The sequence below is a fragment of the Eumetopias jubatus genome, unplaced genomic scaffold (assembly GCF_037043125.1).
Source record: "Eumetopias jubatus isolate StellerSeaLion01/CBP00866 unplaced genomic scaffold, mEumJub1_p1.0 scaffold_11, whole genome shotgun sequence".
Lineage (NCBI taxonomy): Eukaryota > Metazoa > Chordata > Mammalia > Carnivora > Otariidae > Eumetopias > Eumetopias jubatus.
This window is the reverse complement of record NW_028274817.1, coordinates 112,480,694-112,497,138: the sequence shown is the minus strand read 5'-3', so window position 1 is coordinate 112,497,138 and position 16,445 is coordinate 112,480,694. Positions and strand designations below refer to the sequence as shown.

The 16,445-nt window shown below is 37.1% G+C and overlaps 1 protein-coding gene across 1 annotated transcript in view; it reads left to right on the top strand.

Annotated features, from left to right (window-relative positions):
- The window catches only part of CDKL5 (cyclin dependent kinase like 5), a 200,074-nt gene that overhangs the window by 145,929 nt on the left and 37,700 nt on the right, over positions 1–16,445 (top strand). Inside the window, exons 5-9 of the mRNA XM_028122611.1 lie at positions 57–193; positions 5,256–5,376; positions 7,527–7,586; positions 10,661–10,751; positions 14,826–15,015. Coding sequence (XP_027978412.1) covers positions 57–193; positions 5,256–5,376; positions 7,527–7,586; positions 10,661–10,751; positions 14,826–15,015 — 599 coding nt within the window. The remainder of the gene's footprint in view (positions 1–56; positions 194–5,255; positions 5,377–7,526; positions 7,587–10,660; positions 10,752–14,825; positions 15,016–16,445) is intronic.

The following is a 16,445-nucleotide window of genomic DNA, read 5'->3' as shown; positions in this document are numbered from 1 at the left end:
TGAACAGTAGCTTGAAAGCTTTAATTTTACTCTATTCACCATTGTTTACATTCTAGAAAATGAAGAAGTCAAGGAAACGACTTTACGAGAGCTTAAAATGCTTCGTACTCTCAAGCAGGAAAACATCGTGGAGCTGAAGGAAGCCTTTCGTCGGAGGGGGAAATTGTACTTGGTGTTTGAGTATGTTGAAAAAGTAAGTCACTAATTGATAGTATGGAGATTTGCCTGATTCTTTTTTTTTTTTAACTTTTATTTTATTTTTTAAAGTAATCTCTATACCCAGCGTGTGGCTCAAACTCATGACCCTGAGATCAAGAGTCGTATGCTCTACCTCCTGAGCCAGCCAGGCGCCTCTGCCTGATTCTTTTATTTAGGGTTGTTTCTTTCTTTCTTTCTTTCTTCCTTCCTTTCTTTTTTTTATAAAGATTTTATTTATTTGACAGAGAGAGAGAGCACAAGTAGGCAGAGTGGCAGGCAGATGGAGAGGGAGAAACAGGCTCTCCGCTGAGCAGGGAGCCAGATGCGGGGCTCGATCCCAAGACCCCAGGATCATGACCTGAGCCTAAGGCAGCCACCCAACGGACTGAGCCACCCAGGTGCCCCTTAGGGTTGTTTCTGACAGTATTCAAGGAAGCGTTATTATCTAGTGTGTTTTGTCAATGTACTCAAAATCTCAGTATTTTAAAAATGAAGTTCATTATCCATAATCATTAGAAGCCCTGAAATATATTGAAGTATTTTGTGCAGTTTAACTATACAGTGATCATCTTACATTTCTTTCTTTTTTTTTTTTTAAAGATTTTATTTATTTATTTGACGGAGATTGCGAGAGAGCATAAGCAGGGGGAACAGTAGAGGGAGAGGGAGAAGCAGGTTCCCCGCCAAGCAGGGAGCCTGATGCTAGTCTCGGTCCCAGGACACTGGGACCGTGACCTGAGCCGAAGGCAGATGCTTCACGACTGAGCCACCCAGGTGTCCCTCATCTTACATTTCAACAGTGAATTAGTTTGGCTTCTGATGTTTTAGAATCTGTGTTCAACAATTAATTTTTTGGGCTTGGTTTATTTAAATTAAACCTAGGCATGGCCTCTGAGGGAGAGACAAGTAAATTGACAAGTGATGACATAGGATGTCAGAGGTATGTAAGGCAGCCTGCAAGCATAGGGTGGCTGCCTGAATCAGACCTAGAGTGGCAAATGAATGGGCTCATGGAGCAACCTTTTGTGAATTGCCAGTGCTTTGGCTTTAAGGGAAGAAGATGTGCCAGGAGGCATATGGGTGAGACTTGAGGAGATAGATGAGGCCACACATAAGGAATTGGAAGCATGGGAGAAGAGTGGAGAAGTATACACAGTTCAGATTGTCTGCATATTTGCTTTTTTTTTTTTAAATTGGTAACTATTAGTGATAATTTTAATGTTGTGTGGCCTAGGGGCAAGTCTATGCTACAGTAATCAATATGTGTGTCTTTGAATTTCTTTGAGGGCAGCTGCCCTACAGTGCTTGGTTATTGCCCAAAACTGAAATAATTACCTTAACAAGAGTAGAATAAACCGGAGCCAGATGGACCTTTTAGCGGTTTTCTTGATGAATAAATATGTGGCTCCTGATTTCCTATTATCAAAACAACAGTAAAAATGATTACTTTTAGTAAATTTCACTTCTTGAATACGTGTCTTTGTAGGAATCTACATGATAAAATGAGGAATTTCTAAATTATAAAATGAGGCTTTCTAAAGAAGGTGAAGACTGGGGAGGGTTATGTTTGCCAGCTGCTTTCTGTTGCATAAATGACAGTGTCCCACCACCATCATCATTACAAAATAGAAGGCAGTGTTGCCAAGGTGATGGACCAGGAATGTGGCTTTTGATTTAATTCAGCCTTTACAAATTATTTTTCTAATGAAAATAAATAGACATAGTAACTTCATTTCAAGCAAATCTTGAAGCATATTATAAGTTTCTTTGTCATTTTCAAACACTGTTTTATGTTTCTTTTGCAAAATCTGCTTAAAGGTTTCTTTTTCTTTTCCTTTCTATCTTCTTTTTCTCTTCTTTCTCTTTTTCTTTCTTTCTTTTTCTCTTTCTTTCTTTCTCTTTTTTAAACAAAGACACATCTTTATTTTTTTGACGGGGTGAGGAGGGGAAGAGGGAGAGAGAGAATCCCAAGCATGGGCATGGAGCCTGACATGGGGCTCGATCCTACAACCCTGAGACCATGACAGCTGAAATCAAGAGTTGGACGCCTAACCAACTGAGCCACCCAGGCGCCCCTTAAGGTTTCTTTTCCTGTATCAATTTAGGTGTTTTCCTAAGGGAACTTACCCACCAAAATTAAACTCAAATTTGATACTTACTAAAAAGTTACAAAAAAGGATTGCTGTAAAAATCAGAAGCTCTTTATATTATTTTTTAGTTGTCAAGAATAATCATGCAGTTTGCAGTTTTCACTGCCAAATAATGAAATTCTGACCGATCTATTTCAGTTTGTCTTTTTTATTTCTGTTCTGCTCATGGTGTTGGTTCACGATTAATAACAATTTAATATGAACAAATGGGAAATCACCTCTGTGTACCAGACAGTTTGTCGTGTCTGAGATATCTCTGCTGATAAGTGGCAGAGCTGCTACCAGAGCTCCCATATCGTGTCCCGCCAGGCCTGTGGTTCTTGCCCTGACCCTGTGGTTTTTCAGTGGAAGGTGACCTCCCATCAGTGGCAGTGCCTAATGATGAACAAAGAGTCTCAAGAGGGCAGGAAAATGATGCTCTTAAAGGGTAGAGGGTTGTTACAGAGATACAGGATTACAGTGGCTTAAGCAAAATAGAAATTTCCTTCTTCCTCACATACAAATACAAAGGTAGGTAGTACCTGGTATGGTAACTCTGCTCCATAGCCATAGGAAACCTAGGTTGCTTCTGCCTTTCTGCTCTCCCACCCCTGAGATGTGGCCCTTGTTCTCAAGGTCAAGATCAGGCTCCAGCTATCACATCCCATTGGCCAGGACTTAGTTTCATGGCCACCCTAGCTGCAAGGCAGAGGGGAAACGTACTCTTCATTCTGAGCACCTATGCATCCACTTACAAATTGTATTACTGTGGGCTAAAGGAAGAATGGATATTGAGGGGCATTCTTCTCTGTCACTGATGAATTTAGAGTGTAATGTGAGATGAGACATACAGTTTATTTTCTATATTGCAAAATCTTCTTATTCCTCGTGTGCATTTGGGACCTCCTATGCATTTGCTAATTGAAAAAGGCAATTTAAGTGGAGAATCATTAAAAATTGATGCATACATAGTTCAAATATTTTAACTTAAAATATATCACTATATATTCATTTACTACTCTTTAGAGGTAGGGTCAAGGCCTTTTGAGTATCTGTCTTCTGATTGTTCTGATGAGTCTTTCTTAAATACATCATATTCATAGTGCATCAACTATGATAGCCTGTGAGAGCATCTTTAAAGTGAAGCGAAAGCTTAAAAACATAGTAAAGCAGTCTCAGTGCAGAATCCTTATCACCATCAACAGCCTGTCCCCTGGCAGCGTTTTGTAGTTGTTGCACTCACATTTGATTAGGCAGCAGTATGTTTAGTGGCTTTCCTTTATTAAGTCTTTCCAAAGTATTAAACTTTGTTTTCTTATAAACAGCAACTCTCTTTATTTAAAACATTATCTCATTGGTTTATATGATATTTAATTGTATCAAAATAACAAGTGCATCTGTTATAAATAGGTATGAGAATGTTATAAACAAACAACTGATTGTATATATGCAGCTCAACTGGTGGGAACAAAATTGTGAGGTTGTATTAGAGCAAGCAGGTTTTCTAACTTTTTGGTCTTACGACTCCTATACTCTTAACTGGAAACCCTAAGAGCTTATTATTTATGTGGGTTTTATCTATTAATACTATATTATGAGTCAAAACTGAGCAATATAAATTATTAATTCATTTAAGAATAATGATAATAATCCCATTACATGCTAATATAAATATGGTTGTGGGTCATTCTTTCAAGTAAGAAATGGTGTTCTACCAAAAACAAGCAGGTAGTTCAGCTTGCAACTCACTTAAGTGATTTTCTTCAAGACAACCATCTTGCTTTGTTATGTAACAGAAGTGCTTTATGTGTATTCTTCATTTTATCATATAGATTCCTAAAAAGACATGTACTCGAAAGTTGAAATTTAATACAAGTAATAATTTTTACTGCTTCATCAAAGAAAGACATCCTTAACTAAAACGAGCTTTTTGTCTTTTTTTTTTTTTTTTTTAACTGCGAGAGTGTAACATTGAAGACTCCAATGCCTTGATTTATGCTAAGGTGCCACCAGTTCACCCATCCTTGCTTTGAGTCATCAGTGTAAATACAAACATAGTGAAAGAGCCAACGAGCTGAGTGTTGCTATGAATATAGTTTTGACTTTATGGGCCTTCTGTAAGATCTGGTAACCACCCCCAAGAGATCCACAGATCATGCTTTGAGACCTGCTTTCCTAGATGGTCGTCTACAAACAATTAACTCTAATCATGCTGTGGACGTTAGTGTTGTACTTTACAGAGGGAATGGAAAATGTTTGGTTAATCTGGAAATTCAGTGGAGACTGGTTAAGTGGAGTTTCTACTTAAAAAATTTTACATGAATTTTAGAATTGTCTCTGACTCCAGACTAAGAGTTTCAAAACTTGATTTATTGGGAGTCTGTCATTGTTTATTTTACCAACATTTTCTGGCCTGTCTTAATTTTTGTATTGATTGCATGGATCACTTCTAATCTTAGGGATCATTTTCTTTTAAGAATATTTCCCAGGTCTCCCAGAAATATTTTCAAGGCTTGATTTTATTGCAGGGTTCTATTAAACATGTATAGCGGGCTGTGTTAAAATGACTGTTTCCCCCCTCCTTTATACATTACAGCATCTTGTCTCTACTTTGTATTGTTTTTCCCTTGAAAGTATTCTAAAGTGATGCCTGAAAGGTTTTAGGGAGAGTAGAAAGTGCCAGGGTTATTATTTGGGGCATCACTGGGGAGTAGTAAAAATGGAATTTCCCTTAAAAGAGAACTTTGATTTAATACAGTATCCTGCTTCTGCATGAAAAAGATAGTAGTTGGAAAACAAAACAGTTTTTAAAAATGCATGCTGTATATTGGGTGAATTATCATCCAAGATGCTTTTTTAAGTTGTTAATGCATGATTTATGGGTCTACCTAATTTGTGGAGATTAATGGCTCCCTATTTAATTTTTAGAATATGCTTGAATTGCTGGAAGAAATGCCAAATGGAGTTCCACCTGAAAAAGTTAAAAGTTACATCTATCAGCTAATCAAAGCTATTCACTGGTGCCATAAGAATGATATTGTCCATAGAGGTAAGTATGGAATTTTTGAAATGGAAAATATTAAGAAAACATCAGAGTTAGCAATGAAATATTTTACATATTACTGTCTTAAGAGTACTTCCATGGGCACTGACATTCCATTTAAATTAAATACATTTTGAAAGTACAGGGTATGAGCTGTTGTTCACCTTCCAAGTCTCCTTTTGGATCACCAAAAAGATGTACTGCAAATTTATTTGGATATTATGGTGAGATATCTGTTTGTATAACCAGATCTATTCTCAACTTTAGAAATGCCTAGGGATATAAAGAACTCAACGAATAGGAACTTTGAAGCTTACTTTGGGCAAAAAGAGCAAAGGGATGTTCTCTGTTGCCTTTTGGTCCTACTGGTAGACCAGAAAATGTGAAACCACCCAGAATAGGGCTTTAAACGTGGTCACTGACCCCCATTGACAGTCACCTCTCATTCCCTGTTAGACCAACCACCTCTGGTATATACCCTTCACTTCCTGAATTTCCCTACCCATTAGTGAAAAGTGCCCATTGCAAGTTGTAGGCATGATCAACCTTGCATAAAAGTAATGAGTATGCTTCCATAAAGTGTTTTATTGCTGTGAGGTGGGTGGTTTATAATAATAAAAGGGAAATTACTTTCTCAGCACGGTGTTTAACTCTACACTGTCTTCTCCTGAAAATCTCTCTTGAATTCCAGTTTTACAGTAATGGGACACATACTGATAAAATAATGAAGCCAGAAGATGTTTATCAGAAAGTATTACAATATCTACTTCTTGTCTCTGAATTAGCAGATAAATGAATACTACATTTTAATTTACCTATACAAATACACAAGCATATCACTTTAAAAATAGTCTCACTTTAAGAATAGCTTTAAAGGTCATGTGAAGAATGCCAACTCCTATTATATCTAGAAAAAGACATTTTATATTTCTCTTGGATTTGACTTTCAAACTGGTTACCTTATCAAGGTTTTTGGTGGTATAGATAGATCTCCAAGTCAACTGCATATCTAGTGTCTAGGGTAATGATTTTAGTAACAGTCTATACTACAATATGAGGCTATTAATAAAGAACTGATTTAGCTTCATTTCTATAGTGGTGCTGTGATTTGGTTAAGTATATAGTAATAAATCAATGGTTGTGAATTAGCAGTAGAAACCATGATTCTGAAATCTACAGATTTTGCTCCTGTCGCTTCCCTTTTTCCATTTTCACCTCTGCCATCTGATATAGATGATGGGTACTCTAAAAATAGAATTGTGAGATCTCCCAAGGCAGGGATTAAATAGCATTTTCTGTATATTTCTACTCAGCTCCCACCTCATCTTCTGAAGATCCATGGAAAAAATGAGAAATGTTTTCTTGACTCATCCAGTATAACTTCAGCATTAGACATTTATAATTGTGAACCACACAGAAAAGCTAAAGAGATATATAAATATAGACATTATATACAAAATCACAACAGATTCTTTTTATATAGTTTTTCCTCTAGTGAATATAATGCTAGGTACCTATATGTGTTTTTTTTTAAAGGTGGCAATCTTTTTTATTTTATTTATTTTTAAATTTTTTTAAAGATTTAGAGAGAGAGACACAGCGAGAGAGGGAACACAAACAGGGGGAGTGGGAGAGGGAGAAGCAGACTCTCCATGGAGCAGGGAGCCCGATGCAGGGCTTGATCCCAGGACCCTGGGATCATGACCTGAGCCGAAAGGCAGACACTAAATGACTAAGCCACCCAGGCGCCCCTACTTATATGTGTTTTTAAAGTATCTTGTGGGTGTGAACATTTCTTTTGATATTGTATCTCCAAAAATTTATGTTCTTACTACTTGATAAAGTAGAATAGTCCTTGAAACGTGGCGGCCTAGATTCAGTGATTCTTAAATTCCTTTCAGAGATCGCATTAATACCTTTAAGATTTGAAGGGAAAAATATTTTTTAAATTGTGGGTTTTCATATTTCTCAAAAAGAAATTAGTTGAAACTTTTATGTATCAGCAAAAAAGGTGTTACCCTGCTTTTCACTGCCACAGTTTCTATTCACATTACCGTCGATATTTCTAATTAGGTGCCGTTATAGTGATCCAATAGTGTCAATCAGCAGTCCGTGGAACATTTTTTAATAATTGTTTTTTTGTCTTTATACTTCAGATATAAAGCCAGAAAATCTCTTAATCAGCCACAATGATGTTTTGAAACTGTGTGATTTTGGTAAGTTAAAAAAGAAATTGAGACCTGTAAGTAGAATTAATTTAATACAACATATAGGTAGCTTTTAAAGGCTTATTAAAAGTATTTTTTTATGTTTTGACTTCAGTTAGCAGAGGAATATTCTATTGGGTCATATGTTGAAAAATTGATTGCTGGGAAAATACTCTCTTTGCATAGTGTTGTCTATTCTTTTTTAAAAATTCATAATGCAGTATTTGTTTAATGAGAACACAAAGCAAATAGATGCACGTGCATATATTCATAAACCCAGTACTTAATGATTCCAAAAAACCAGTTTTCTATGAAATCCACTATGCCTTCTGTTTTGGGTAGGATAAAAGAAGTATTTTTAAAGTATTAAAGTAGAAATTATTTTAGGTATAATCATAAACACTAACAATATGCATAGGTAGATACATATGTATCGTGTATATGCAATAGTTACGTATCTATAAAGGTCAAAGACATTTTTAGAACAATTCCGTTTATTCCCTTTAAATGTTCAGTGAATGAGATTAGTAATTGATGTGTAATATTCTAGGTCCTGGTTGAGTGTATAAGGAAGCTTTTGAATTGTACTCTCTCCTAGTAGAAAATTGTACATTCTTTTCCATATATATGAAACTGTATTAAGTGCTATTAAAAATTTGAGTTAGGGTGCCTGGGTGGCTCAGTTGGTTGAGCGACTGCCTTCAGCTCAGGTCATAATCCTGGAGTCCCGGGATCGAGTCCTGCATCGGGCTCCCTGCTCAGCGGGGAGTCTGCTTCTCCCTCTGACCCTCTTCCCTCTCGTGCTCTCTATCTCTCATTCTCTCTCTCTCAAAAAATAAATAAAATCTTAAAAAAAACCAAACTGGAAAGCCAAATATATTTTAAAAAAATTTGCATTAAAATAATTCAAAATGTTTTAAAACTATAAATTAGGGTGTTTAAGTTCTGGGTCACCTTAAAAAAATCTTTTGTCTAATCCATATGCTGAAAAATAACAACTTGACTTTTTTAATGTTATTTTCTCACATATTCAAGTATAATCATAAATATAATGTAAACATCTACATATAAGTGAGAATTCGTCTCCTTTCATAAGCATAAGTTAGATTAGTACCTCGGAGGTGGATTGAACAAATGAAAAATGGAAGCATTCTAAGAATGCACTGTGTGAATGACCAGTTTTCTCCAGTGTAGCTATTAGAAGCATGTGTAACTGTTTTCACTCAGTGTTTGCAAAGAATTTGAATATTATGAACCTGCTTGCCTGAGGAAAAATGTTTTATAATAAGGACTTAAATTTTTTCATACTTTATAAAGAATATTGCAAAGAAGAGTCCTGCTATATGTTAAACATCTTATGAAGTGCTTAGAAGAATAAAAAAGAAATACCAAAATACAGTTATTTAAAAGATTTTGACCTTGACATTTTTAGCATTTTTTTAGTATTATGATTTTCAGGAATATTTCTGGTTCTGTTTCTTGCTTCCTATCCATAATTGTGACTACCATCAAATACTGAGATTTTATGCACCTCATATGCCCTTTACTATGCATCCATGATTCTATGGGTTGGTGATCTGCTTAAACCCCCAAATTACTGAAATTTGTAAATAAGTTATAAATACAAAAGAGATGCCTATAGAATGGTTAATAATAGGAAAAGAATATCCCTGGTCTGGCATCATTTCTTTTCTTTTTTTCTTTTTCTTTTTTAAAGATTTGTTTATTTATTTTAGTGAGGGAGGGAGAGAGAGAGTGTGGGGGGGGGTGCAAAGGGAGAGGGAGAGAGAATTCTCAAGCCGACTTCCCGTTGAGCATGGAGCCAGACTCAGGGCTTGATCCCAGGACCCTGAGATCATGACCTGAGCCGAAATCAAGAGTCGGACACTTAACCAAATGAGCCACCCAAGCACCCCCTGGCATCATTTCTTAAAGGAAAGACAATTTGAAGTGGTAAGGAAATTTCACATGGCTGCACTGCATGTGGTTTTCTGTGTCCTACATGTCCCCAGTGATCACTTCTCAACTGCTTTCCTTCCCAGAGCGCCGGGCTCCTTTGTCTATCTTGAAGAATCCCATTTGAAAATAGGAATATTTCTTCCAAATATGTCTTATGAAGAAGCATTGATTAACTGACGTTAGGGCTTTGTTTTTTGCTGTGGTTGTTTTTATTTTTTGCTGTTACACTGTTTTCTACTTTTCAAAATGACACTTTAATTTTTACCCCTAATTTTAATGTTCTGGTTCTCTGTGACTATCCATAATGCTTTTGGTGAGTTAGGTGGCTTATTTTTTGGCCCCAAAACCTTTTGAAAGGGTTTGGAGGGAAAATAATTATTGATAGAGTCTGTAAGTAATTAAGATTCCCCTAATATGCTTCTCAGTCACATTAGGAGATTAAAATAATTTTGGCCTGCTTAGTTTCCATCTTTGCCAACCATTAGTTGTCTATATAATGGCTAGAACTGATCAGCAACAGTAGATCTACAAATAGTAATGTTAAGTCCCACATATCAGAATATAATGACTGGCTCAGTTGGTTGGGTGTCTGCCTTCCACTCAGATCATGATCTCGCGGTCCTGGGATCGTGTCCCCTGTCGGGCTCCCTGCTCAGTGGGGAGTCTGCTTTTCCCTCTCCCTCTGTGATCTCTCTCTCAAGTAAATCTTTGGCGGGGCGGGGGGGGCAAGAATATAATGACCATCTGTGACAGGGTATTTTAGCTTTGACTTGGGCTCTTGTAGGGACTTCATTTTGGTCCTAAGATTTGCATTTATTGAGAGAGCTGACTTAAAAGTATGCTCTGAATGCTTATAAAAGCATGTGATAACTTCAAAAATATGGATTTCTTTAGTATAGGAGGAGACTGGGTTTTTTAGTGAATACACTGTATGTTTTAATTGACATATGAATGGACTAACGTTTTAAAATAATGAAGGCACCATTAATAAACAGCCCATTCAGTACCAGTTATTATGTTCTTTTGATGTTCCTTTAAAATATTACTAGCACTGAAATACTTTGCCAACCTGAAGTTATTATTTCTTTTTCAAAGTTATACCTTTGGGTTTTTCTGTCTTTCAGGTTTTGCTCGGAATCTGTCAGAAGGCAATAATGCTAATTATACAGAATATGTGGCCACCAGGTGGTATCGGTCCCCAGAACTCTTACTTGGGTAAGTTACCTTCCCCAGATAAAATGACTTTTATATATCTGCTAATCGTGTATCATTAGCTTTGGGATCATCTATGGAAGGTAAGAACTTTAGTTAATTAAATACCAGTTACCTATTGCAGTGTAACAAACCACTGAAACACTTAATGGTATAAAACAAACACCATTTTATTTGCTCACAGTTCTGGGTACCAGTGATTTGGGGGAGTCAGTAATTGAAGTTCAGCTGGATTGTTCTTCTGCTAGTCTCAATGGGAATCACTCAGGTAGCTACAGTCACTCAGCAGATCATTTGGAGGCTGGTTGGTTTACAAGGCCTCAGCTGGGACAGACCATCTCTGTTCCATGGAGACTCATCCTCCAGTGGGCCAGTCCAAGTTGCTTCATGTGATAACCGAAAAATTCCCTGCAGGAAGAGGGCAAGCCTCAAAGCAAAGGTGGTTTTGAAGCCTCTGTTTGCATGGCTTTTGCCTCATTGGCCGAAACCTGTTACATGGCTAAGCCCTGATTCAAGGGATGAAGAAATAAACTCGACCTCTTGTTGGGAGGACTGGCCTACTTGTTGGTTTGTTTGTTCATTCATTCATTCATTCATTCAACAAACAGTAATCAAGTATCTTTTATACCTAACCACTTTGCTAGAAACGTGATGTAAATATTGAAGCAGTTGCCAATTTTCTTCTGAATAGAGAAATCCTGTTTGATGATAAATGGCTATTCAAACACACTGCATTGACGATTTTCTCAGCAACATCATCTCCATCCACTTTGTGCCCACCCTTCCACTTTCAGTGCTCTTTCATTCATCTTTTAACCCCAGAAAAGGGTTTTCTGATAAGATTCTTCTTTTCTTTTTAGTAACTTGAGAGCCTAAGAAGGAGCCTATCCTCCTGAACTCAATCACATAGTTATATGAATAATCCTCTACTTACCTTAGTTGTAGTATTTTCTTATTTTCCCTACATTGTATTTCCTTCTTGGGGACCACCCAAGAATGGAGAAAGAAGGCACATTCTGCAAATAAAATGAGATGTGGTGATGATGACTGGTGCTCTAATTATAGGTTTCATCTCTTTAGTGTGCCATATATATATCTGGGGGACATGAGAAATTTAATTTTTTAAATGTTTTATTTATTTTGTTCATTTTAGAAAGAGAACTTGAGTGGGGGGGAGGAGCAGAGGAAGAGGGAGAGAGAGAATCTCAAGTAGACTCTGTGCTGAGTGTGGAGCCTCACATGAGGCTTGATCCCACAACCCTGAGATCATGGCCTGAGCTGAAATCAGGAGTCAGACTCTCAACCCACTGAGCCACCCAGGTGCCCCGAGAAATTGAATTTTTAAAAGATACTTTTTATATAGTAGGAATACAAATTTCTGTGTTTCTTTTGTTGACGATCATGATGACTATGTGTAAGTTACTGAGGGTTTATTTTGATATTGACAATTTCCCAGTGTCTATCAACTATCTGATTGTAATTCTTGATTCATTGCTGACATAGAGCATATAAGAATTATTGATACCAGGGGCGCCTGGGTGGCTCAGTCGTTAAGTGTCTGCCTTTAGCTCAGGTCATGATCCCAGGGTCTTGGGATCAAGCCCCTCAGCGGGCTCCCTGCTCAGCGGGAAGCCAGCTTCTCCCTCTCCCACTCCCTCTGCTTGTGTTCCCTCTCTCTCTGTGTCTCTGTCAAATAAATAAATAAAATCTTTTAAAAAAAAAAGAATTATTGATACCAGTTATTGAAAGCTTTACTTTTTTTTTTTTTTTTTTTAAATCAAAAGCTTGGTTTATCTTGGGAAACAAATGGTGGTTAGTCACTTTATTATTTCTCTTTGTGTGGATAGATTTTAGAATTTCTGTGCTAATTTTTAAACTTGGTTTTAGGATCGATTTTCTTTTGTGTTTGTCTTTGTTTCTTTTTCTGTGAACCTCTGTCTGGACTTAATGGGATGCATAATCCATTTTCTTTTGGGAAGGATTGGAATTTGAGTTTACTGGACAGATTTGCCAAAGAAGAAATGAGTATGAAGTAGGTCATTCTTAGAACACCGTCCGAGGATTCAAGTATGGTAGAGGACTTTTTATGATATGGTTTTGTCTATATGATGGCCCCAAGGAGTTCATTCTGAGGACACCCTTATTATAGACCTTCAGAGAGTATTTGCTGCCTAATAATACCTGTCAGGAAGCTGCAGTTATGTTTAGAGATGTGTGGGAGCTACCAAAAGTAGATGGGGACTCCAATTAATTTGAGCCAAATTATATATTGCTAATTAAACGATTGTCAAGTACTAGTTGAAGAACCATATTATTCGTGTAAAAATCCCATTGACATCAGTTGATAGTTGGTTAATTTTAAGAATTTACATTTTTGTACATTCTTAAGACTTTGTTCTTGACATTCAAAATAATTCCAGCTGCATAAATTATTCACATCTGTTGACAAAAGAAAAATAGCACGATTTGGGTATGTAGAGATTTTCCGTAAGTTTCTCTATCTAGCACAAGTTTTTTCTTCTGTACAGATATTAAAGAAAGATCAGTATCCTTCCCTCCCCAACAAGCTACCAAAAAAAAAATTTACATGAAGTTTCCTAATATGGCCCTTAAGTTTTTGTGGGAAGGAAATGAGATAAAGAAAATACTGACTTTCAGTTGTAATGACTTACTGTCCTAGAAACATATTCTGTATAGTGTTAACAGTGCTTTAATTTAGAGTGTCTGTTAAAAGTTTTGTATTCCTGCTGTATCATTATGGCATTCTAGAATTTCATCCCGTATTTTTTTCAGATACTTTATTTTGTCTTACCTTCTTTTAACTTTTTTTTTTAATTTCTTTAGAGAAAGAAAGTATGAGCAGAGGGGAAGGGGTACAGGGAGGGAGAGAGAGAATCTTAAGCAGGCTCCATGCATGGAGGCTGATGTGGGGCTCGATACCACAACATCGAGATTATGACCTGAGCCAAAACCAAGAGTCAGACACCCAACTGACTGAGCCACCCAGGCACCCCTGGCTTTCCTTTGTTAAAACTTGGATTATTTGTGTTTGAAACTAAAGAAAATACGGTTTCTTAATCTGCCACATACAATTTGATTTAAGACTATAGATATTGGGGCATACATATAAAGCTGTTTTTGGAGTACTTAGGTTTTATAGCCTCCATTTATTAATAACAGTAACACTCCTAAAGTCCTCTGGTAAACTCAGATCCTAGAGGAGAACTGTAAACCCCTAAGGAAATGGAAAAAGCATGCTTTGAGGCAAATGGTTATCATAAAGCTCCATATACATACACAGGGTACAAATAGTTTTAGGTAAATAATACAGTAGAGCTTAGCCCACTCTTAGGTATTAGAAATTGTGATTCTATGCAATCAGAAGTTAAATAGTACTCAGTGTTTATTGTTTAAGAAGACACATGAGTCGGTAGTACATTTGAATAGACTGATCTCAAAAAATGGATGAGGTAGGGCGCCTGGGTGGCTCAGTCGTTGAGCAGCTGCCTTCGGCTCAGGTCATGATCTCAGGGTCCTGGGATCGAGTCCCACATCGGGCTCCCTGCTCGGCGGGAAGCCTGCTTCTCCCTCTCCCACTCCCCCTGCTTGTGTTCCTGCTCTCACTGTCTCTGTCTCTGTCAAATAAATAAATAAAATCTTAAAAAAAAAATGGATGAGGTATATAACTTTTTGACATTTCAAGAGCTAAAGGATAATTACCTAGAAAATGCATTTCTTGGGAGCATTTGATTTTCTAAGTGAAGTGTTAACTCATCACATGTGCACTGTTTTAGGGTTTATTAAGCCATTCGTGTTCAAGATATGCCCAGATATGAATAGATTTCAACTTAGTATATACCAACTAAATTATTATTAAACTGACGGTTTTACTAGAATAGATTTATTTACTTGTGCTCTGAATTTTTACTTGGATATCTGTAATTCCTTTTTTTAGCCTCATTTTTAATTCCTTAAATACACCAATTGCTTTAAATCATGAATCTATTCAAAATAATTTGGAAATTATTAAAATGTATTTATTCATTTGCCAAGGTAATCTCTCCCTTTGCTTTTCAGAGCTCCTTATGGAAAGTCCGTCGACATGTGGTCAGTGGGCTGTATTCTTGGGGAGCTTAGCGATGGACAGCCTTTATTTCCTGGAGAAAGCGAAATTGACCAACTTTTTACTATTCAGAAGGTGCTAGGACCACTTCCATCTGAACAGATGAAGCTCTTCTACAGTAATCCTCGATTCCATGGGCTCCGGGTAAGAGGCTTTACTAAAACTCCAAATGGAATCAATACAGCAGCAGTATTTAAATCATTGTTCATTGCACAATGGAATGCTAAGCTGTCCATTGAATACTATTCCCTTTCCCAATACAGTGTTTATAATCCTCATTATAATATTTTATCTTTGAATCTTATATAGTATTTGTGAATTTTAAGAAGTAGTCTGAATTTGAAAGTGGGAGCTGCTAATGTTTTTCCTAATTTATAAGTTCCAAATTTTCAAACCCTGTTGTAGCATATGCATTATTCTACACTTTGGTTATCTCAGAATGTTTCTTTGTCTAAAATATTAAGCATCCCCAAAAGATACAAAAATGTATAAATGACTTGCTTATTTGAACAAACATATTTGTAATGATTTGAGGGAGAATATGAATACTTGCATTCTATAGATTTAAAGGTTGTGTTCTAGCATGTATTTCTTGTCTCTTGACAGTGAAACAGCAGATCTTCTTTTCAAGCCAGTATATTGTCTTGGGCAGCCTTTTCTAGACTTGCTAACTTTGTACAAAACTTGTTTTCAGAGCATATGCTTAAAAAGGATCTTAAGGTATAAACTTTCCCCAGGTGAGAGACAAGCAACTTGCAGAGGCACCTTATTAGAGTAGCCAGATATAGGCTGCTTCTCTCTTCCATCTACCCCCAAAGCTACTTTTTTAGTTTTCAACTACTCTGGACTAACATGCCAATTGGTGACCATTGTGAGAACTCTAAAATAAGCTCACTGCCACTTCCTTTCTTTCTCTTAAATGATGATTCTCAAACCATGTTTTCTTGACATTTGCAAAGCACTTCATTTTCTCTTTTGACTTTCTGGACCTCCGTTCATTCCACTTTGAAGAGCATCCCCTCCTCATACATGAGAGCACCCAACATAGTGCCTGCTCCTCTCCAAACTCTTACCAAGCTTCTCTTTCCTTTTCTTTGCCTTCTATAAACATTTTACGGTTTTTCCAGCTTCATGGATTTGGGATTTGTGGCTCCTTCTCCCGGGAAGGTGCTTCTGTTGTGTGGTCCCTTCTCACTTTGTAAATCTCAGCTCCAAGAATGTCCCCTTCTGGGGCGCCTGGGTGGCTCAGTCGTTAAGCATCTGCCTTCAGCTCAGGTCATGATCCCAGGGTCCTGGGATCGAGCCTCCCATCGAGCTCCCTGCTCCTTGGGAAGCTTGCTTCTCCCTCTCCCACTCCCCCTGCTTGTGTTCCCTATCTCGCTGTTTCTCTCTCTGTCAAATAAATAAATAAAATCGTTAAAAAAAAAGAAAAAAAAAAGGAATGTGCCCTTCTCTGATGACACCAACATACTGCCCCCACCCTCTTCCTGGTGTCTCCCATAGTACCACCCTTTTTTTCCCCATCCTAGCACTTCCCCTGGTATGTAGTTGTGTTATTTGTTTACTTGTTAATT